Source organism: Dendrobium catenatum, unplaced genomic scaffold (genome assembly GCF_001605985.2).
Source record: "Dendrobium catenatum unplaced genomic scaffold, ASM160598v2 fragScaff_scaffold_1056, whole genome shotgun sequence".
Lineage (NCBI taxonomy): Eukaryota > Viridiplantae > Streptophyta > Magnoliopsida > Asparagales > Orchidaceae > Dendrobium > Dendrobium catenatum.
Genome location: NW_021319518.1, coordinates 7262619 through 7287322, shown reverse-complemented (window position 1 = coordinate 7287322; position 24704 = coordinate 7262619). Strand labels below are relative to the sequence as shown.

The 24704-nt window shown below is 34.3% G+C and overlaps 1 protein-coding gene across 2 annotated transcripts; it reads left to right on the top strand.

The window, feature by feature from the left end:
- Positions 1 to 313: 313 nt before the first annotated feature.
- Positions 314 to 24704, top strand: LOC110103377 (serine/threonine-protein kinase tricorner). Of its 2 annotated transcripts, none has more exons than XM_020832064.2 (14): positions 314 to 470; positions 1216 to 1478; positions 2909 to 3083; positions 14952 to 15035; positions 15110 to 15351; positions 15440 to 15671; positions 16231 to 16310; positions 16409 to 16493; positions 21855 to 21986; positions 22076 to 22189; positions 22892 to 22939; positions 23889 to 23973; positions 24078 to 24134; positions 24230 to 24704. In XM_020832064.2, the coding sequence occupies exons 2-14, from the start codon at positions 1255 to 1257 to the stop codon at positions 24391 to 24393; spliced, it is 1722 nt and encodes a 573-aa protein (XP_020687723.1). In that variant the 5' UTR covers positions 314 to 470; positions 1216 to 1254; the 3' UTR covers positions 24394 to 24704. The 2 variants fall into 2 exon arrangements, with proteins under 2 accessions (XP_020687723.1, XP_020687724.1); XM_020832065.2 differs by lacking the exon at positions 314 to 470 and adding an exon at positions 495 to 707.

The following is a 24704-nucleotide window of genomic DNA, read 5'->3' as shown; positions in this document are numbered from 1 at the left end:
TTTTAAAATTAAATGAATAAGCTGACATATTTTCATTTTAATTAATTTTCACTTAACGACAAAATCAAATTAAATTAAATTAAAGTGTATATTTTTTAAATTTAAGGACATTTTTAGTTATTTATTAATCATTATTATCCTTTTTTTTCTTTGGAAAAGCGCAAATTTGAGGTAGAAATACGTATAGTGTACCAAACCGCGGAAATGCGGTTGGGGACATACAGATGAACTGTTCAAGTGGGCGAGCGAGGGGCATTTTCGTAAATTTACACAGTATTATTAATGCGTTTAGAAAAGGCGTCACTTTATTTATAATAATTAATTTATCTCGTCGTGCAAGGAGACAGGGAACCAGAAAACAAAGCAGTCGAAGGTGAGAGTTGGGGATAGTCAAAGCGGCGGTGGTGGAGCTCGTCGCCATTTGGTTCGATGCAAAATCCCTTGGAAGTTTAGTATTTCTTGCGATCAAGGTGGGGTCTTCTTATCGTCCATTTCTCCATGCGACGGCTAATCTTGATGTTTTTGATTTTAGATATGGCAAGGGGAGGGGAGAGTTCCTCGTCAAATTTTGAGTTTGGTTCGATATGGAAGAGTCGGGGTTCCGGGAAATAGTTGTTGGGGGGTTTTGGAATTTGGGGGTTTCGTAGTATTCATCTGGGATTTTGCAGTTCGTTTGGGGGCTGTTTTGTTTGCTGCCATGCTCTGCGGTAGTCCTTCTATAATTGTGCTTTTTTTGGTTTAGTTTTGTTTTTTTGTGTTGGTGCTGTCGTGTATGATGATTTCTGGAGGCTAAAGTATGTTTTTTAAACGGAATTTTTGGTTTTAAATTAGAATGGGCTGCGCTTCTCTTTGGGAGATTGCGGTCTCGTTCTTTTATCTTTCTTAGGTTTTTCCTGTTGATCCTTTTTTGGGAATGCGGATTAGTCAGCTTTACTTTTTTTCCCTTTCTTTTTATGTTGTAGTTTTGTCCTTCTTAATGTTCTAGTACTTAGTTCTAGCTGAGGGTGTGATCTGGTTTTGAACTAGGGTTTTGTGCATCTTAAGGGTATTTTAAGTGTCTCGGGATCAAAATTCAACTTTTGAACAAGATTTATGCTGTTTGGAAGCATTTTAGGTTGCCTTGTAGTTCATATGTAATATTGTCAAGCAACTTGATCTAGATTTATTCAGTTTAGTTTACTTTTTTGCTTTCTTTTTGGTGTTTGATCTAAGCAGACCTAGATTGGTGTATCTGATGGTTCTGGTGTGACTTGAATGGAGTCTACAAGGAGCTGGTTCCAAAAATTGCATCTTAGAGGAGATAAAGTGAAGTCTGGTCAAACAAAACAAAGGGAAACCGGGAATGGGAAGGATTTGCAGAAGCCTCCAGTTGATGAGGCTCCTTCCAACGTTACCAAGCAAAAAGTTGCTGCTGCAAAGCAGTATATTGAAAATCATTACAAGTCTCAGATGAAGTCGTTACAAGACAGAAAGGAGAGGTAAATGCTTATCATGTTAAACAAAAACAAACAAACAAGTTAATTGTAGTTAGAGGGATTGCATAAATGGCCATAATTTCTGGTATGTTTTGCTACTTTTATGATAGCTGAATATTCGCATGTGTATTCTGCCTTGAGTTTAATCTTCTTCGTAGTTTATCAGAACCTTGAATGCAAGGCATTGACATAGTTCCTATCGCCCAAGTTATTCTAATGTCACTTGGAGCTATTAGTTGGTGAAAATTTTTCATTTCACTGAAGTTGTCCTTCTAAGGTTTGTTTGTCAGAAACTTTGGCTTTTTCTCAACTATCATTGAGGGTGATGTGAAAACTCAAGTACATGGCCGGCACATCTCATTTGGTGGATAAATTATTTATGTTGAATTAATCTGGCTTCTTCTCAGGATTGTAGTCATCATATAATTGTTGTATGCTCTTGTCTCTGATCAGAAAAATTATCTTTTTAGCTGCAAGAGAGTGCTATCAATATCTTATCTTTGGGAGATGTTATCTCCGTCTATGAAAGATTCCTATTTCGTCTGTACATTTCCAATTTGAACAGTTTTTTCACTAAGAACTACAACTAAGAAAAGAATATTGAAGAGATCTAGCCAATGATACTGCAGTTTGATCTTAACAATTGATATGGAATACATATGTTCTTCTTGTATTTTATAGCGATCAAGCTATAGCCAGACTATTTTCTATTTAAACATAAATTGAGGAACTCTTATTCCACTTTGTCCAAAAAATGTAATACACACATGTACATACATGCACATGCACACACTTTCAAGTTGGTTTGTTGTATTGGGATCTATTAATGGATGCCAAAGGTATTTTAATTTGTGCTAGTAATGCCTTCAATCGAAGTAAGAATTGTTTGGGACGCCCAAGAATTTCATAAGGCCTGCAAAAAGTCACATGATCTTTTGGGCTCTATGCTGATAGTTGCATAACAGTGATGTTGCTTTTGATGGATAAGACTTTATTATCCGTAGTCTACTCAATTAACCATATAAAATTAGGTGTAGATTCTACTAAGGATTTCCTCTAACTATATATATGCTTATCACTTGCTAGTCATATACCAATCGCCAATCCTTTTATGCATGCATAATATACCCTACTTTCCTATAAAATTAATAATTTCACAGGCTGCAGTGTTTCTCCTCCTTTAAATGTTTGTGTAAGAATTTGGGCATCTTGGGATAATTTGCACATTTATTGTCTCAAATGCTCTTTTGTTTCATCAATGAGGATTGGGGGGTTGACTAAAGATCACATTGCTAGAAAGTTGTGTAAAATTGATATGTTCAAAATAATTTAACATATCCTGCAACACTTAATAGAATAAAATTCATTAACCCATGAAGTTAGGATGAGGCTAATTTTGATGGTATATTTTGTTCTATTTTTTCTGGATCCAGGCGCTGGAGCTTGGAGAGAAAGCTTGCTGATGCTGATGTCTCTGAGGAAGAACAGAACAACATCTTGAAGAGCTTGGAGAAAAAAGAAACTGAGTACATGCGTCTACAAAGGCACAAAATGGGGGTTGATGATTTTGAACTTCTGACCATAATTGGAAGGGGCGCATTTGGAGAGGTTTCTATCGTTACTTACTCGTGCTATTTTAGCTTTATGGATTAACATACAATTTAAACATCATTTACCGTTTTCTTGATTAAAAAATTTGTCTATTTGTCTATTGATAATATTTTTTTGTTCATACTCATAAATGGTATAAAACACATATGAAGCATATAAGTGAAGTGTGGGAAAAAATGATATGTCTCAAGACATGGTTGAATAAAATGCATCGAGTTGGCCAAATAATATTGAGAGGAGCAAGGCATGGCATGAGTAAGATGGGAATTCGGAGAGTTAAAGGGAGAGGAAATATAAGATTTCGTTAGCAAGTGCTTCTAAAAAAATTTGATTAAAATTGTCTCAACCTATATTATACACGACAATAGTGTTACATTCATAGCAAAGAGTTATTAAAGCGTATTCATAGAGGTAATTAAAAGAGATGACAACAGTTTGAGTTATCCTTGTTCATTTTGCTTGAGTAATTGGTTGCCCGTTTTTATGTTAGTAATGAAAGAAATATCTTTTCACAAGTTCTCAAATTCTATGATCATTGACCAAACGTTTTGCTTTTAATGCTTGTCCCATCTAGTTAACATTTGAATTTCTTAAGTTTTACATTTTCTTGTTTCTTGAACTTTTTAAAGTTTTTCCACCTTTTATCAATGTTATGTTTCTGATGACATGTTTGCATGAATGCTAGGTTTTGACCCAAAATCAACTCAGCATCACATTACAATTGTGTTATATTACCAAATTGAGGGTTTCCTATGATATCAAATGCTAAAATCTTTTAAGAGAAAATTATAAGAATGCCTTCCTCGTAAGGAATTTAAGAATTGTTGGTTATTTTCTTTTATTTCTTAGCCTTATATTTATGTTGTCTTTTTTTTGTTTTCCTTTTAATTCAGCTAACAATGAATGTATTTGTTAGACGCCTAAAGGCACAGAGCAACTGAATTTCCTTAATTTCTCCATGAACTATTTCAAGCAGCAGTTGCAATAGCAAAAGTTCTGAAATCTTACTAGATGATCTTAATGAACAAGAGACAGAGAGATTGTGGATGCCACCAACTCTGCATCATGGCTAAACACACGACTTAGAGGGGACTTGGATATTAAAAAAAAAGATTAATTTACTTAAAGTATATAATTTATACAATCTCATATTAAGAATGAAATAAAATTAAAGGTGAATGTGCTGGAAAAAAGAAAGATTAAAGTAGGAAAAAAGAAAAAAAATTGTGTTGTCAAGTCTAACTGGCCTACATTTAAGCCTAAGCACCCTACATGCTTAGGATTCTACTATGTCTACTAACCATTTGTTCGCTTGGAAGTTGTTGGAGAAATCGTTACATTCTTCTTTTACACAACGGTATGAGGGCCCTAATATTAATTATGGGCAAGTATGCCTCTTCTAAGTCTTCTCCTAGAGACATAGTATAACATGCTATAAACTATCAAAAAAATTGTAGAATGATGAAAACATCTTACACATGTAGATATGATGTGTGATGATCAAAGAATGATGAAAGAATGTTTTGTGACCTTTGATTGTAGGGATGCTCGAACTCTTCGTAGAAAGTGATTTTGCAATGTAAAATAAGGTAGGATTCACAGATGTCGCCAAACATAGATGTCTACAATTTTGATATTTTTAGAGCTTGAACTTGAGCAACCTGAAGGCATTTTAGTATAGTCATTGTTTGAAGGCTACATTTATTGAAAGGTTACATTAAATCATAGCTTGAACCTATAAATGAATCCAAATCTTGGCAAAAATAAATAAAAAATATATAAAAAAAAGAATCCAAATCTAGGTAAATTTATAGTTTCCCTACTAAGAGCTGGATGGGATGCATTACATGATTGTTGAATAGATGAGAATTCACCATGTTGGCTATCATGAGATCACTAGGACCACCCAATATCAAGCTCTAATAATATCAAAATATTAGTTTTAAATTAAAAGTAGTTTGAAATTACTTAAATAATTTTTTTACTATGATGAAATGATTTTGAATTGATGTACAAACTGCAAACTGATTTTGTAAAAATATTAGCTATAAAAATATTAGGACTTGAAAAAATTAATATTAGGGTTTGTAGCTTGTCATTAACCCTTTAACGTGCAACATGTTAGTTTTTTACCTCTAGTTATGATTTTGTTCATAATTTCTATAACAAATTTTCTATTGATGTCAATAACAATTGTTAGTTCACATCCCATTATTCTTTAGAAATCAACTCCAGAGAACCTTAGCAAGTGATAGGTTAAATGTTCACAGTGAGCTGTTAATTGATGAAACAAAGTTCCATAATTTTATTGATCATTCAAACAAGCAAGGTTATATAGCTAATGTTTGAACATCATAAAGCACAAAATGAGAATAAATATCTTTGATGAATAGGTCTAGCATACCTATGTGCCTCCTAAGGAAATGAAAATAAACTTCAATGAGTGATTTTGTGAAGCTTTTTGTGAGCTGATGATTGGCGTTGACAAATTCTACTTCAACATCACAATGGTCAATGGGTAATGTGATCTCATATGAAGTGATCTCAATATAAAGCAAAATCAAATATCTGTGTGCTTAGTTTAAGAGTGATAGATGATGTTCCTTGCAGGGTTAACGATTTCACTATAAATTGTGGAGGTTTAGAGCTCTGATATTTCTAGGGATGGAAACGATAAGTGTGGAAGGAGGTGGAAGAGGATTAGGAAGAAAGATATTTTAAACATATTGAAAATTTATTTTGTTTCATACCCAACAATTCAAAATGTAAAACTCATGTATTCTTTAAATTCCTAATACAAGCTACCTAACAACCCCTAATAGAATATTAATTGGAATTATTCTCCTCTATTTTGGCGGCTAAGACATAGAGAGATTTATGTGGAGTGAATTTTGGAGAGTTATCTTGATTTCCTTGTTTTCCTTTTTGGAGATTTTGCTCAAATTTTGCCTAGGTTTTCTTCTTGCTTGGCTTGATTTGTGGAGTGAGTTCTTGGCTTATCCGAACTCCTTGAATTTTTTTGTCACAAATTCTACTTGTATGACTTGAATTATCGAGTTGATTTTGACTCATTCAATACTTAAATAAGATCAAATTTTGACTGATTTGGGTCATGGTTAAATTTCTTAATTTGGCGAAATTTAGATTGCATGAAGGTCCCATTTTGATACCATATGTCCTTGTTTATTTTATGTTTGCAAGGAGCCTATTGCTCTTGATTTGGCTTTTGGCTAAACCATGTTTGTTTACTCAATTTATTCCCTCTTGTGTTGAACTTAAGTTCTGAGAGCTTCCCGGATCAGGTTTATGCTGGTGAAAGTTTCTGTTAAATACTCTTTGGTGTTTAACTTTAAGAATGTAGCTTTGCATAGTGGATATGAACACACATCAAATGAGCAATATGCATGTATCCGAGTATGTTCGTTTATCATCTCTTTTTATAGATTTTTCTCTTGATTAAATAAGTTTAATTTTATAGTTATTCGAAACCTTGAAACATGTATTGTGTAAAGCTTTGGGCAGGCATAATCGTTAGTTATAAAACATCAATGCATTTGGATACTAGCAGAATAATTTGAGTCACCTCAATTTGCAACATGTGTCCAATGACTATTACAGAGTAATGTCCTGTAAACATCTTATAGTTTATTTGATAGCAACAGTCAGCAGTGTATTGCTTGTTTTTTTTTTTTATTCATCCGTAGTGATTCATAACAAGAACTTAGTATCTATTCCACTCTAGGATGATGCAGATTTGGGTTTACTAATATCGGTTGATTCAATTGGCCTGGCAACAGAGTTTGTAGAAGTTTTACATCTGGAAGGTGTTTGGTGTATGGGTTTTGAAGGTTCCTATAAATCGTGGTTATTTAACATCCAAACTCATGTTTGAAGTGCCAAGATGGATTCTGAATTTCCTGTGATGTGCTCATTAGAATAATAGAATCCATTTACCCCATGAAGTTGGCTCATTGATTCCCAACAGAACATGTAGTATTAGTTTCATTTAGCAGGAAGTCCAACTTCTAGTTGGTAGAACTAGACTCAACTTTGCTTCATCTTTTGTGGGTGGTATGTTTTGTGGTGAGTGGGTTGGTTGTTTTGGGAAACTGAAGAAGCTGTGGTTTATATTATTGCATTAAACTAAACCAAAGAATATTTAGTTTTGTTCATATTTTTACATTTCTTACTTGAAATATTGAGGGTGTAAGGGCAGCAAGTTAATTGGATTTCTTAACCTGTGAAATTTTAGTTCTGAACTATTTAAAGCCGTAAATGTTAGTGCAAGTATAATAAGCTAGGTGAAATGTCCATCTGAAGGCAGGGTTTTTATCTTTAAAATTACTATAAATACATATTTGGCTTTATGAATTAGATAATTAAGATTGATAAAATGTTTCTGCTGTGTAGGTTCACACCCCTTAAAGCATGATTGATGTGATACATTCAAGAATTGCACGTGGAATTCGATAAGAATCACAAAGTATACTAATGTAAGATTAGAGTATCGTAGGTTAAGGCTCAAGAATTTTCCGTTATTGAAATGTTATGATAAGCAGTTACAACTAGTTGTCTAGGCACAATTAACGATAGATCTCGAAATTATCACAATGAAGCAAATGCGGAGTAAAATAGAATCCCACGACTAATATTTAGAAATTTCGCAATGAGTTACCTTGCTCACTCACACTCAAGTAGGGCTTAGCGGAAGAAGATCTTTAGCAAACTCAACGATGCCACAAGGATGGTAGCAAACCCAACGGCCTTGAACCACGGGAAGGTTGACGGTGGCGAGGACGGCGGGAACGATCGACTGTTGATGTTCCAATCGTAGCTTGGACTTCGGCGGTCGATGATGTCCGCAAGAATCGGCACAACTCGTTCCAAGTACCCATCAACGGTAGAGTCTTCTTCAAATCCCACGTCAAAGAATGGGGATCGTAGGATATTAAGGCTTCCGTCGGCGTTGAATACTAATCCCCACTCAAACTCCGGGTCCGCCATGCATGCTTGACGTTGGAGAATCCTTCAAGGAGAAGAGGATTAAGTGGCGGTGAGGGGGAGTCCTTGCGTTGGAAGGAGGAGGAGGAGGAGGGAGGAGCCGGCGGGATTTCCAAAGGGGAAGGGGGAGTTCGGCCAAGGAGAGAGGGGCGGGTGTTTTGTGAGAAGGGATTTAGGGTGGATGATTGTAACAAGAGAGTTACTAAAATCTGAAATTAATTCCAGGTTTTAGTAAATTTGGAGGGAATTATTTGAAACGAATTTCAAATTTCAAATGTAATTAAGGAGGATTAATGAGCAATTAATGGAGCCCATCAAGAGGGGTGGCCGACGGCTTATAGAGAGGGAGGGGAATTTGAAAACTGAAATTGATTTCGGTTTTAATGCAATTGAGGGAGAGAAAATATTTGAATTCAATTTGGAGCTCAAATATGGTGGGGGGTTAATTGCACAATTAATGGAGAGCCTAATATTGGGGCCGGCGGCATGGAGGGAGAGAGGGGGTTAGGGAGAAGAGGAAAAGCAGTTTCCTAATGTGAACGATGACTAGGAAGATATTTAAATAAATCCAAATCTTTTTATTTTTGAATTTGAATTCATTCAAAAACTTCCATAAATGGACTTTTGATGTAAAACATAATTGCATGGATGAATTGCTTTAAGGAATTTGCACACTTAATATTCGTAGAACGAATAATTATATTTTGATGGTGAATTTAAACGACGCAATAAAACCTTAAGAGCGGGAAAACGAGCTTAGGTTGAATCACACGCGTAAGAGTTAAGATCATATAACAATCAAGTCAATCTAACGTTGCGTACATGAATGGTTTTCCACAAATATCCCTAGACTAACAATGAGAATAATCACTATGAGTGTCCACTCACTCAACTCTCTAATTCACTAGGCTTTAGCGGAGAAAAGATTAACATAATCTTCATGAGTCAAGTTACAACCACATTCGAGAAATAAACCAAGAACAAACAAGAGTTGGTGAGGAGTTCACCCGTAGAAGAAGATGTGGAGTCCCGTTGGAGGTTGGGATGTTGGGGAAGTGGTGGACAGCTATTTGATATTTTCGGCTATCTCAAACAGCCCTCGGGAGCCCTTCCAAATGGCGGGGCAGCAAAGAACACGTGCCGAATTTTCTGGACAGCAGTCTCGGCAGAGTGGCCAGCAGCTTGGACTTGTAGAGAACTCTGGACAGCAAGTTTCTGTCTTCCAGAATTCTTCGTTAGAGTTGGGATTGGTTACTAGAATGGTGCCGGGGCTTCTGGCCAACAGTTGGGAACTCCCTGGACAACTGGACAGCAACTATTGTGGGCTGAAATTACTGGACAGCAGTTTCCAGGTTTCTGGACGTGTAGACTGGGCTGTCCTTGAGATTTGGACAGCAAGTGTAGCTTCTATAGATAGCGGGACAGCATAAGTATTTGCTGAAATTCTCAAACAGCAGCAAGGAAAGTTGGGAGAGAAGGAGTACCGTATGACTAGAAGGTTTGGAATCAATTTTGGGAAGGAGGGGAAGGGAGATGATTAGGCTGGCGGCATCCAGGAGAGGGATACGTTTTAGAGAATGGTTTAATTGCTTGCCTAATCAGTGATTTTCATTAAGGAATGAAAAGATTCATCAATCCCATTTGAATTTGAATGGGGCTTAATTTGGGGAGTTACTAAGGGAGTAATAATGGATAAAATTAATGAGAGAGAGGGATGAGTGAGCCGGCCTATAGGGGGGAGGAGGGGATTGTGTTTCATTTCAAATAAGTGGGCCCCAATTAATTAAGTGAATTAATCCTTAAATCTGAATTTAAATTTCAGATTTAAAGCTGTGATTAATTCCTTAATGAAGGGAGGAAATTAAGGAGGCATTTAACTCCTAATTCAAATTTGAATTTTGGATTTGAAACTCCCTCCAAGTGACCTCTCCAAATTAGGAAACTAATCAAATGCAATGAGGGAAAATGGAGGGGATGGAGGAGGGTTTATTTCGGGTGGGTGGTGGCAAAGAGGAAGGCCGGCGGCGGGAGGCCGGCGGCGGGAGGCCCGGCGGCGGGAGGCCGGCGGCTGGAGGTCCGGCGGCTGGAGATCGGCGGCTGGAGATCAGAGGTGAGTGGAGGTGGCCGGTGGCCTTGGGGCCAAGTGTGCCGACGGGTGGGTGGGGGAAACGGTAGAGGAGAAGAAAAGATATGGGTTAGAAAACCAAGAGCTCCACCAAGGGGCTGTTGGGTATTGCTTGGAGCCTCTCCTAGGCTTTCCTCACTTGAGAACTCACAAAGAGAACTCTAGAACTCACAAAGAGATCCAAAACCAAAATTTTCATATCAATATTCATCATCCCTTTCCAAGAGGAAGGGGAAGGCTTAAATAGCCAAATACATGAAGGAAAATAAAAAGACACAATTGCCCCTAGGGCAAACATAAAACAAAGCCCTCAAGTGAGGATAGAAATGGAAAAGTACAAATAACAAATAAAAAACATCAAAATAAATAGACACGATCGTAGCCGTTGATCTTCGATGTCCTCATCAACTTTCTAAATTCGGAAAGAATTTGAATTTTGCAATTCAAATTTTATGGGAACTAGGTCAAGGAGGTGTGGGGAAAATGCGGTGGAGAGGAAAGGAACCGACGGCAAGGTGGCCGGCCGGTGGTGTGGGGGTGGCCGACGGTGGGAGTCCAAGGAGGCGGCGGCAACTAGGTTTTGAGGTGACGTTTCTCGGGGGTGGAGGAAAGGTTGGAGGAAAACACGCACGAGGTGATAAAGAAACTAACCACGAGCCGCGGACTTTTCCAACAACTGGTGGGCCTTGCGATTTGCTCCCCTTGAGCTCTCTCTCTCTCTCTCTCTTCAAGCTCTCATGCAAGAAGGAAAAGAAACAAAAACATGATTTTCATTCAAATATTCATTACCCTATTACAAAGCATGAGACCACTATATATAGGTCTTTTAACATAAAGAAATGAAAAGTACTCAAATGCCCTTCGGGCTATAATAAGACAACACTCCCCATAGGGGTAAACTAGGAAATTGAAATGCAAACTAAATAAAATATGAAATACATCAAAAGTAAAGGCTCTGAATCGTAGCCGTCGATCTGCGCTGTCTTCGGCGATACACATGCTTGAACCTCTGATCGATGTCCACATCAATGATTGCTTGAATTTTAAAAAGCTTTATAATTCTCATACCATTATTTATATTTGCTTTAAAATATTGACTAAATCAGTTTTGGTTAAATATCAAATGCTGACCATTAAATGTCATAAATTAAGTGCATCATGTTATTGAGCTAATAAGTCGTGCAAAATATCTAGAAAAGATGATTTTCATAATCTAATTTAAAAGAATTATTATTTTATGTTTTAATAAATAACAACCAGAGCTACTTAACTTTTTTATCAATATCAATAGCAACATAAATAAAATTATTGATTAAAACATCACTATATACATCTATATTCAATTCCCAAAAATTATATACACTATCCAGGATTTATACAATCATCCACAACTACTCTGTCTTGAGTACAAAAAAATAATTAAAATAAAAAGGAATATAACCTGAAGAATCCTTATCAATCTCCACTCTTGATCCTCTATCATGACCTGAAAATATTTAATCACATATAATGTGCTTAAAAAATCCATAAGTCACTTAAACCTATAACTGAACTTAAAGTACGACAAATGAGTAATATGCATGTCAACAGTCAAATCATAACAATTACATTCATATGATTATTTAATCAGTGATAAAATAATAAAAGTGTACGGTACATAAGACAGTAAATCAGTATGAGTGTCAAATCATTGAAGCAATCGTCATATCAATACTACAATCAGTAGAGAAATCGTATAAAGTGATAAAATCACATCATTGATAAAGATTGTCAAAATCAGATCAATGTTGTAAACTCATATTAGAGTGTACACATATTATCCAGTTATTTTATATCAACATTAAATCAATATCTTAATCGTATATTCAATACATCTTGTATATCACTGATCAATTTATATATATCAGGCTTTTTTGTATCAATAAATTAGTAGAAGTTTTAATAATTAATCCATTCAATAATATAAAAAATGCCTCAATAACATTCATTTCAGTAGTCACTCTAAATAAATTAGAGTTTTGGATATCACAGTATTTTTTAGTATCATATCAGTGTTAGTAAATAGAGTTGACATCTTTTGTCCTTCGGCACAATAATATTCTTCTTATAACTCCCAATTAGTATCACATGAATTAGTTGAGGATAACACCAAACCACAATATTTAAATGAAAGTTTGTCGACTCTCCATCCTGTACATGTCAATTAGTCTCCAACCAGCTGATCAACCACTTTCCAATTTCTACTTGTCTTTTACACACATTATTATTAAAATACTATAATAGTAATTCCAATCACATATTCACATTAATTTCTAAAATTTTGCAGCAAATAAAATATAATTAAGCTTAATTCCGAAAGTGTTAAAATTTTATAATGATAGGCAACAAAAATAATACTGAGAAAAAATTCACATTTTCAGAATTTAATCAAATTACTAGATATCACATAAAATAATATTTTAAAGCTTTAATTGCACTAAATCACTATTTCTAAATGTTAAAATAAATTTCTGAATATGCAAAAATTATTGTATTTTCAAAATCACTGGGCAAAAAATCTCAAATAATTATTCAAAACGTTCATAATCTCAATCTCTTTAACATATAAAAAGTTACACGGTGAAAATTTTACCAATACCAAATTATCCTTGTTTTTCGTAAACGGAAATATAAATTTGATCGGGATTATATCAAAAGCACAAAATCTTTGAAATTATAAATAGGATAATAGTTCCTTACAACCATACGAGCAAATCTTTCAACTGGTCTGAATGACTAAAATCGCTCCGTGACCTCAAAATCTAAAAATGTTCTCTCTCAAATTTCCCTAATTGATTTCTCTGTTAGCCGAAATGAAGAAACTAATGGCTTTAAGGGATTTTAGTTTAATGGAAATAGATTTTTATGATAAAATATTAATATAATATTAATATAATTTAAATAATTTTTAGTATAAAATTCATATAAATTTATTTGAGACTTTAAAAATTATAGAAAAATATTCATAAAATAAATCATTTTATTTAAAAAATATTGATGAAATTGGTTTGCAAAACAAACACCTGGCGGTCTCAAAATTCATGCTTGTACTAATGTGTCAAATTCTTAAAACTTTTTATCAGTGCTAAAAATTTAAAAAAAAATCGTGTTATTAAAATATTATAATATTAATGATATGGTGAAAATGGTTTGTGATTTGGGCTCATATTTGACAGAGTCAAAATACGGGCTATTACAACCTACGTCTGCTTGGTTATTTGATGTTAGGATTTTGATTCTTAGTCATATGGTTTTTGAAAGGGTCTGTTGTTCCACAAATCAATTGTTTCATGTATGAAATCGTTTATGTTGAAGCTTTGTCTCTTGATTCTTGCGATGAACCTTGATAAAAGAACTTGACCATAGCCTTATGATGCCTTTGCTCTTTCATTTTTTTAGTCGGTTTTCTAATTTATCATTTGCGTTCATCTCTTCTTACTTTATCTAGCTATATATTCACAACTTCAAATCTATAGGCCAATTAGAGGTGTTAAAAAATGAACCAATCCACCAACCCAACCCAAACCTCACCCGAAAAATTTGGGTTTGGGTTTGGGTTTTTCCAACCCGTTGATTAAACGGGCTAATTTCGGGTTAACCCATGAATTCTTTTTGACCCAAAAAATGACATGGTTCATATTTTTTTCTTTGATGTTTTTACTTATAGGTATAATCTTGTTATTTTTTTATCAAAGATGATAAATTTTATAATTAATACAACATCATCAACATCAAGTGTTCATCTCTTCTTACTTTATCTAGCTATCTATTCAAAACTTCAAATCTATAGGCCAATTAGAGGTGTTAAAAAATGAACCAATCCACCAACCCAACCCAAACCTCACCCGAAAAATTTGGGTTTGGGTTGGGTTTTTCCAACCCATTTATTAAACGGGCCAATTTCGGGTTAACCCATGAATTCGTTTTGACCCAAAAAATGACATGTTTCATATTGTTTTCTTTGATGTTTTTACTTATAGATATAATCTTGTTATTTTTTATCAAAGACGATAAATCTTATAATTAATACAACATCATCAACATCAAGCCTTTATCCCACTACGTGGGGTCGGCTACATGAATCCTTTTTCTCCATTGTGTTCTATTAAAAGTCAAATTCTCGTTTAAATCTAATAGAAAAAAATCATTTCTAATATTTTCTAACCAAGTCTTTTTAGGCATGCCTCTACCTTTCTTAACATAAGCTTGGTCTAGTTAATTTCAGGTCTGTTCCGAACCCAAGTTGTTAACTTGTTTTGACACCCATAAGGCCAATGAATCCTTTTGGTGCAACTCACAAATAACACCTTGAGGATCTGATATGATGCTGAAGCGAGTAATCTAATTGAAAAAATTATAAATCTCTAGTATACTAGCTAGATTTTGGCATGCCTTATTTTGTGACCGGCTGAGTCGGAGTGGAATTTGCTTCTTGATCTACTAACCCTTTGCTCTGTGAACCTACCTTTATAAAGTTCGATCCAGTTGATAGCACTGCCAGATATAAGATTTTGTCCCTGTATTCTCATCTTTTTTTTTTTTTCATTGCTTCAATTGTTAAATAACTTAAAAATAAATGTCGTTTGATTTAAATAGTGCATATTGTCATAACTTATTTTTTGTTCTTTTGTTTTCAATGTCTATTTGCTTTTTGTCCTGTAAAAAATTTAGTTTTGCATATCTTTATTTTCTCCATGCAGGTGAGATTATGTAGGGAGAAGAGTACTGGTAATGTATATGCAATGAAGAAATTGAAAAAATCTGAGATGCTTAGAAGGGGACAGGTATCCTGATGCCTTTCTTTTGCTTAGTTGCTTCCCATGAAATCAGCTGAACTTTATGCATCTGTTTTATATAGGTGGAGCATGTTAAAGCCGAAAGAAATCTTCTTGCGGAGGTTGATAGCGCCTGTATTGTAAAACTCTACTGTTCTTTCCAAGATGAAGAATATTTGTATCTTATAATGGAATATCTTCCTGGAGGTGACATGATGACTTTACTAATGCGCAAGGACACATTAACAGAAGATGAGGCGATGTTCTATGTTGCAGAGACCGTATTGGCCATTGAATCTATACATAAACATAATTATATCCATAGGTATCAATGTGGCAGAAATTGTTTATCTCTTCGCACCACCTCCCTCAAGTGGAATAACATGTGAAATATTTTTGTTTATTTCCAACAGGGATATTAAACCAGATAACTTATTGTTGGATCGAAATGGCCATATGAAGCTCTCTGATTTTGGTTTGTGCAAACCTTTGGATAGTAGTAGCTTTCCAAACCTTACCGAGCCTGATCATGGAGTGGGTGTCAAGGCTCCGTTAGATGGTCATAAGAATTTGAGCACTTCTGTTGCACCCAAGCGTACACAACAGGAACAGTTATTACATTGGCAAAAGAATAGAAGGACGCTGGTAATGTCTGTTGCACCATGCATATCATGATATTGAAATTTATTTTCCATGCCATTGTTACCTTTTTATAATTTACTTTATGTTGTGATTGTATGCTTTTGTTTCCTTCGAAGTTTATTGAGGGATATTATACTCTCATCTATGCTAGTTTAGCTACGTTTGGTGTCAACAATCAGTCAAAGCAAAAAGTTGCAAGCCAAATAAATTTATTTTTCCTTAATTTTGCAAAGTCTTCTACATTTCTCTAAAATGCAGTATATATGGTCTCATTAAGAAAATTGCTACTATAATTTTGGCATTTTTTTTTTCTCAAGTCTTATGTACCCCTCTGATACTACATAAAAACTGAAAATTGTCATACAGCTTGTCTTTGATCTGTTTCATTTCATAATACTGCCTTGTTGCAAGTCTCAAGCTTTCGGAATAGAAATGGACTAAACTGTAAAGTATATACATGGATTATTGATGTCCTCTGTTATCCTTTTTTGTGTAAAGATCAAATCAGATTATCTTATTACTGATTAGGATTTTCATTTACATTTGTTTATATGGAAAGCAGGCCTATTCAACTGTTGGAACACCTGATTACATTGCACCTGAAGTTCTACTGAAGAAAGGATATGGCATGGAGTGTGATTGGTCGGTTGTTCATTTTCTCTTTAAGCTATAGATTTCTTATCATTTTACTTTCTTTTCCTTTCCTTTTCTTTGTCTGATTGTGCAATTTAATTAATCAGGTGGTCTCTTGGGGCAATCATGTATGAAATGCTTGTCGGTTACCCACCATTTTACTCTGAAGATCCAATGTCTACCTGCAGAAAGGTATTCATGCAATTTAAGTAGGCTTATAATCATAAAGATTAATTCAATCGGTTGAGTTTCTTAAAACTTCAGTTTTTTTCAAACTTATTTATGGTAAAAGCAACTATGATGACCTTTTTGGCTTGTTACCTACACAATGAGTCTTTTAGGATGTTGAGTTCTATTTCTTATTTACTGGCTTATGTTATAAGACATGTCCTCCTATTCATGAAATTATGATCAAGAAATAGTTTTTAGGGAATATTTCTGTGGTTCCAAATAAGGAAATAAGATGATAAAATAGCCCAACTTGTTGTTTAATTTTTTTCACGGCTATCCTATCCTTAAGTTGATTTACCACCTTCTGGTTTGGCATTCCCCCTGGTTTAATACTAGGAATGACTGAAGAGTAGTCTTTTGTTTCAGTGAAGCTTATCCAGAGAGATTAGGACTAGAAATGATAATTGTTAGATTGAATAAGCAGAGGGCTGCAAATAGTTTGGGTTTTGACGTGATGGGACATGAGTACCAACCTAATTATAATTGTTATCAGATTAGGCTCATCCCTAATTAAGTAACAGCCCAACCTAACAATGCAATCTCATATTATTTTTTGATCGAAACCAGGTAGGTTGGGTTTGATTTGATCTAATTTAAACCTAAGGATCTGTTTGGTTACAACTAGGATTTAATAAATATTATAAATCCACATTTAATAAATTTTATTTTGTTAAACTTTCAAAATTGTTTTGTATTATAGGTGCTAAATCAAGTTAAATTCAATCAAATTATTTAGCTAATTATTTTAAGATTGAAGGTTTACATGATTTTGAAATTTTAATATATTTATTTGGCTTATATCAATCTTAATTAAACTAATTAAATCACAAATTCATAAATAGTCTAATTAAACATATTATTTAATTATTTAGTAATTTACTAAGCTAACTAGAATTATTTTGACAGATTAAACACAAAATTAAGCTAATATCAAGCTTATTGGATCTGAATTAGACCCTTATATGGATCAAGGGTGACCATGTGTTGTTTCTGACCGTACTTGAATGCTCATATGATTGGACAAATCTACTGAAGCCAATCCAAATTTTGTCTATTTGCTAAACTATAGAGGGAGAATCTTCAACTTCAACTTGTTTTTAGTCTACTGCTTTCCTTCCAAATAATTCCACAGTAATTTTTTGTGTGTGGTAATAGTGCATTTTTTCCTTTACATGTTAAAACTACTTTAGACTGGCAAAATATTTTCTAATTCTATACTTTCTAATTTTATTACATATCCATCTTGACATTTCATTTCTAATATGCCAATTTGATTATCAATAACATATCAACAATGGAGCCCTTTTATCATCATTGATGTAATTTCTATTTTCTAAATTATGTCTTTAACGCTTCATTTGGGATGGCCTTTTGAATGCTTTAGCTTATAAAAAGACATTGTTTGTTTGGATGAAAAAATTATACAAAATTGTACACAAAACTTGCCGAAAGTTTTCTTTTTGGAAAAGAATAGAAATTGAAAATATGTGTTAGGATATCTTAATATAAATTGTATTAGGATGGACTTGAAAACTATTTAATATCCTTGACATTGTGTTGTATATGAAGAGTTTGCGTTACAATAATCTCAAGAAAAATCCTATGATTTTTAAGCCCATGTTGATATAATTTGTTTCAGGATATTCTGACATAATTCTTTCTCATAAAAATTGTGGTTAAGAAAATATATTTTAAAAAGTTTTGTCAGTAAAAGCAAAAAAAGCATAAGTCACCCCAAATGAAGTCTCTCCATTGATATTTTCTTTTCGCAAAGTATGCCCTCATTACTTTTCCTATCCACATTCATCTTTAACTTTGTAAGCTTTCACATATGATGCATGAACGCTTCATTAGAAAGTAGTATATAGTATCTAACACATTCAGAACACGATACACATGTGATGCAAGCTAAGTGGATTAAAAAAAAAACAAAGGAGAACACAAAAGAAGTTAGAATTTGACTCAATTCAACACTTAGTAAGCCAACACCAAACAAACTTGAAAATAAATAGAAGTTAAACACTAAGAAAATTAAAAATAAAAACTACCCTCAGAACAACCAGCTAGTGGTCACCTCACATGTATCGAAATTGTAGGTAAAATAATTAGAGTTCAAAGACATGAAAATCATAGGTCCACCATAGCAACTTTGGGCCAACGTCCACTACAAACTCCTCCGGCAAATGCTAACAAACCGGCCAACCAATACCTTCAAATGCTTTAGAAGAAAGCTAACAAATGGAGTGGAAACTTGCGGAGAGAAGAATAGATAAGAAGCCCAAGACGAAGTTATAGAGAGGAGAAGAGAAAGGGGGACATAACTTGCAAGCTATCAAAGAAGAAACCCTCAGATTTTAGTGTTTATCACTCACCAAAATTCTCCTCCAAATGCCACAAAACAGCCCCAATATATAGGTGAAGAAAGGGAACCAAATAGCTAAACAGCCGCCCACTTAAACCAATAAGATAAAGGGAGATAAAAGACCAAAAGTCAACCGCCTGAAGCAGCACACAAAGGAGCACGCGGGAAACAGGAACAACCAACGAACGGAAAAGGCGCCAGGGGGGTATTGGGACAGGCAGAAGAATCAAAGAGGCAATAAGGGGAAATGAACCTGGGAGATGCACAAAAGCAGAAAAAAGAGTCAAATAAAGGCAACTGAATCCTAGCAATCAAGACATCAGTTGGCAAAACAGCCAGCACATACCCGAATCAACAAAACCACACCCATGGAACTTGGGCCAAACCCAAGTCAGCCCAAATATGACATGGCACCAAAGAAACTAGCACACCAAAGGAATAGCATGTCCAAGAGCACAACCTACACATGATCATTGTTTGCCTTCCATCATAGGGTAGAAAAAACATAAAATTCAAATTACAATAAAATTGAAATGAAGTTGGCATGCATTAGCATGCAACACACCTTTGACACTTGTCAAACATATGTCCGCGTGTCCAATTAAAAAAAATAATAATAAAAATTCATACATGCATGTCGGACACATGTGTCCTTGAACAACACGCTTGTCTAACACACCATAATGCGAACAACCTCTTTGGCTCTTCCTCGCATTATGCCCATAACCTCTCAGCCAAAACTACCTCATCTCCTCACACAAATATGATAAGTAATCTTAGCTCAAACTTGGCTCATAAAATATTTGAAGTTGAAACATACACTTGAAATTTTAGTCAAAAGGACCTTATTGACTTGTTTGAATGTCTGAGGATTTTTTAGCAATTTTCATGTATATGGAATTTATTATTGGCCTAAGTTATGACGGATTTGGGTGTTCACAGTTGAGTTCTAGCATTATTCTTAGCCCTTACCCAGCAATAACATTTTCATGCTAAGTATGACATGCAACTCTATTTCTCGAAGTTGTTGACGGGTGTTCCTAACGTGTGCATAAGCCAAAATGCGCTTCCGTTTAGAAGAAAAATAAGTAGATTAAAAAAAAAATTAACAAGTACTTTGTGACGTGAAAATTTCATATTGATTTTTTTGTAACACGAGCTTCATTTCTTGAGTTTATTTTTGTTTTCTTATCTCATCTTTACAATTGTGGAAATGCTTTGGAGATGAAGCAATTTCTTGACTTATGAAAATTTTCAATATTTTTTTGAAGACTAAAAAATTGTCAGATGATTGGAGGAGTATGTTGATTCCTATTTTTAAGAATAAAGGTAATGCACAAAAGTTCGTGAATTATAGATGAATTAAGTTAATGTGTCATACATTAAAACTATAGGAGAAAGTTATTGAGCATAGGCTACGACGTGATACTAATGTTTCTCAAAATCAATTTGGATTCATTGTGGGTAGGCCTACTATTGGAAGCTATACATTTATTGAGAGGTTTGATGGAGAAGTATAGAGAGAATAAGGAGGATCTACATGTGATATTTATTGATTTAGAGAAAACATATGATAAAGTTCCAAGAAAAGTTTTATGGAGAGTTCTAGAAAATAAAGAAATTAATAATGCTTATATTCAATCTAGTTAGGATATTATGCAAGAGTTGTTATTTGTGTTCAAACGCAACAAGACGGTTTGACAAAGTATTTTCCTATTTCATTTGGATTACATCAAGGATCAGCTTTAAGCTCATATCTTTTTTCTTTTATTCATGGATGTTCTCACCAAACATTTGCAAGATGATATATCCTGGTATATGTTTTTTGTTGATGACATTCTTCTTGTTGATAAGATTAGAGAGGGAGTTGAAGGAAAACTTGATTTATGGAGGTCAACCTTAGAGTCTAAATATTTTCGTTTGAGCATATCTAAAATTGAATACATGAAGTGTAATTTTAGTAATAATAGTTCTAGTGGCGGGATTGTGACTTTGGGCAATCAAGTCATTAATAAAAATACATGTTTTAGATATCTTGGGTCTATTGTTCAAAGTGATGGTGAAATAGTTGGGGATATTAGTAGTAGAATTCAAGTTGGATGGTTGAAGTGGAAGAACGCATTCGGCCTGTTATGTGATAGAAAAGTACCCCTCAAAGTTAAGGGAAAATTTTATAAGATGATGGTGAGACCTGCAATGCTTTATGTCACAAAATGTTGGCCATTAAAAGGGAAGCATGAAATTAAGTTAAGTGTTGTAGAGATGAGGAAGCTCAAGTGCATGAGTGATTTCACTTTTAGAGATAGTGCGAAATGAGTATTTACGTGAAAATGTTTGAGTGGCTCCAGTGGCTGATAAGATTAGAGAGTCACTATGGATGGTTTGATCACATAAAATGACGGCCTTTTGATGTCTTGGTTAGTAGAGTAGATGTGTTAGATTTGGCCTATGTTAAGAAAGGTAATCGTAGACCTAAAAAGACTTGGTTAGATTGTATTAAAAATGATAATTTTTATTAAATTTAAATAAAAAATTGACTCTTATTAGGACACAATGGAGATAAAGGATTCATGTAGCTAACCCACGTAGTAGGATAACGGCTTGATGTTGTTGTTGTTTTTATTGTTGTATCTTTTCTTTACCATTTTGCTTATAAATCATTTATTTACAAAAGCAGAAAATGTAATAATATTATATTACTAAGACCTGCGGAGAAATGTTGTAAGAGGAACATATTGTTAAGCAAATTTGAGCTGCTTTAGAGCAGCAGGTTTTAATTCTTAGCTGATCTAGTTACAATGAAAAAAATGATCATAGCTCCTGTTGTAAAGTCATATGTAATAGATGCTAATGTATTTCTCTGAATGGAGTTTATTGACTAGACTTGCGTTCAAACAATGATTCATGCCAAATCTAACCAGAATTTTACAGTTGTTTACATGCATAATGATTATATGCAGATTGTTAATTGGAGGCATTACCTAAAATTTCCTGATGAGGCAAAGCTTTCACCAGAAGCAAAAGATCTCATTAGCAAGTTGTTATGCAACGTTGAACAGAGGCTTGGCACTCGAGGTGCCCAGGAAATAAAGGTTTTATGTTATAGCGATTATTTGATTTTATTTTTACTTCTGATTCTCTTTAGGTTGGCAGTAGATGTTAACATTTGTGTGCTCTTTAGGCACACCCCTGGTTTAAAGGCATGCCATGGGATAAACTCTACCAGATGGAAGCTGCTTTCAAACCAGAGGTTAATGATGAGTTGGACACTCAAAATTTTGAGAAGTTTGAGGAGGCAAGTCTCCTATCTTCTATTGAATTTATATAGGAATGCTTCCAATAGTGTAGACTGCTTGCATACTTTTATGCTTATTTATTAATTTGACCCTAAACAAACTAAAGTGATTTTTGTATGATGCACTTACTCAAAGTTTAGCTTTTCCATATTCTATTATAATCAAATCAATCTACTGAATAGAGGTTTACCCCTTGTGCCTTGGCCTGTAGAGTCATTTGGATTATTATTTTTTTACAAAATTATTGTTTAAAATTTGTGGAGGACAAAAATTTTTGTGCCTTGAATTTTGAGCTTTTTCATCTTATATAATGATTAAATGAACCGATTGTAATTTGTTGTCGTACCCATTGGCTTTCTTCTCGTGTCTCTTATTCTGATTCTGGAACTATATGCACTAATCTAACTCTTCACATATTCTTGTTGTGCTGAAGTGTGCATTGAGGTTCTTCCTCTTTATATTTGAATTCAATGTTTTTGATGGTGGATGTTAGATTGTTGACTCTGAACTGAACTCTGGAAGCTATTCTTAAAAATAATCTTTCGGGAAAATTGGTCTTTTCCAGACTTACCTGTTAGCGTTCAGTTCTTTACAAAATCAAGCATGTTAGGCGTTCTGCACCATTCCAGGGAATAATTTTCACCTTGTTTTTCGTTCCTTTTTTTCTTTGCTAACATTCTGCTATGGATTTCGCCTTACAGACAGCAACCGCAATGCAAACTTCATCAAAGTCTGGACCTTGGAGAAAGGTATATGTTCGACTTTGCCTGAACATAATTCAATTTGTTAGTTATGTCGCATTGTTTACCTTCTAAGTGCTTTTTTAGAGGTCTACACGTATGATATATTGATTTCATGCTTATAGTTTGAAGTCATGAACAAGCAAGCTGAGTGTTGTGATTTTTAAAATGAAGTTAAAATTGAACAAGACATGAGAATGACTATGAAGTTCGTAATGAAATGATTGAAGACCAAGTTTTTTTTTTTAAATACAAAATTAAATGTTGTAGTGTAAAAGCTTGATTTCATCATTTGCAATCTGACATGGACCTTGCTCTCCTTATAAATTATTTTAGTAACATTCTACAATTACCTCTTGGCATTATTTATTCAAAATTTATTCACGGAGGGATTTCCTACATTCTACGATAATGGATTCTTAATTTTGTCCAAGGACCGCTACAAATGGATCATGACTGCAGACTTCTCAGAATCGTGCTTCTGTTTTGTTTCATTTTTTTTTTCTTAATAATGAAAAGCAAAAGTTGTCCAAAATTGGAGAAATTATTAGGCGCGGAGTCTGGACATATCTTTGATGTTGACACGTGGAGTGGACACGTGAATATTCAGTTGGATTTATTTTTTATTTTATATATTTAATTTGACCGTGGAACTTTAAGTCAAGCGCATCAAAAGCATAGCCTAAGTGCAGGTAAAGCACAGTTAAAAAACGCAACAAAAGAACAGTCAAAGCGCAACTAAAGCACATGTAAAGCACAAATAAAGCGCACAAAAAAATGCAACCAAAGCGGCAAAGCACACTCCATGTATCACATTTTAAGTGAATGTCTGGACATATGTCTACGTCCGGACTCCGCATCTAATAATTTCTCCCAAAAATGTGTTGAAATTTTATAAGGTTAAATGTCTGAGTTGCTTGTAGATCACTGATTATATTTATTTCCTTCTCTATCACAGATGCTTTCATCAAAAGATGTCAATTTTGTGGGTTACACATACAAGAACTTTGAAATTGTGAACGACCCTGACATATCGGGCATAGGTACTCTCATGCTTTTACAAATTATCAACTCTTATATCATATTTCCTCTATCTACTCCATATTGTTATATGTTATAATGCACCATCAACAATCTTTACACGCAGCTGAATTGAAGAAAAAGAACAACAAACCTAAAAGACCTTCTATCAAGTCATTATTCGGTAGCTCCCTAATACCATTCAAGTCTGCAAATTTTCTATGAACTGGTTGAACTCTAATTATGTGATAAATATTAAATACTCTTGTTGATCTGCAGAGTCAGATGCTGAAACCATAGAATCTGAAACTTCTTCAAATCAAACAAATCATGGAAGCTTTCTGAAAATGTTGCCTACACATCTGGAGGTGTACGAGAGCCCTGAGCCATCTCCTCATTCCAGTAAGACATCCTCTTATCATCCACCACCCCGACATAGATAGTAGAAGCAACATTGATATTCTTCAACTGTTCATAGCTAAATTAAAAAAAGAGAAGCACTTCTTTTACTTCCAATCTTCAGAGCATTTTGCTTTTTATTCAAGTTTAAACGCATGTTGTACATTATTGTCATCATGTATGTATGAGCGTGACTATTTATATGGGTTTTAGCACCCCTCTTTGTGTAAATCTGTGCTGACCTGCGTCTGAAAGATTGAAGAGAAAACTTTCAAAATGTTATACTGACTGAGATTGTAATGAAAATTATTAATTCTTTTTATTCTGATTTGGATAAATGAAATGCAGTAAACTA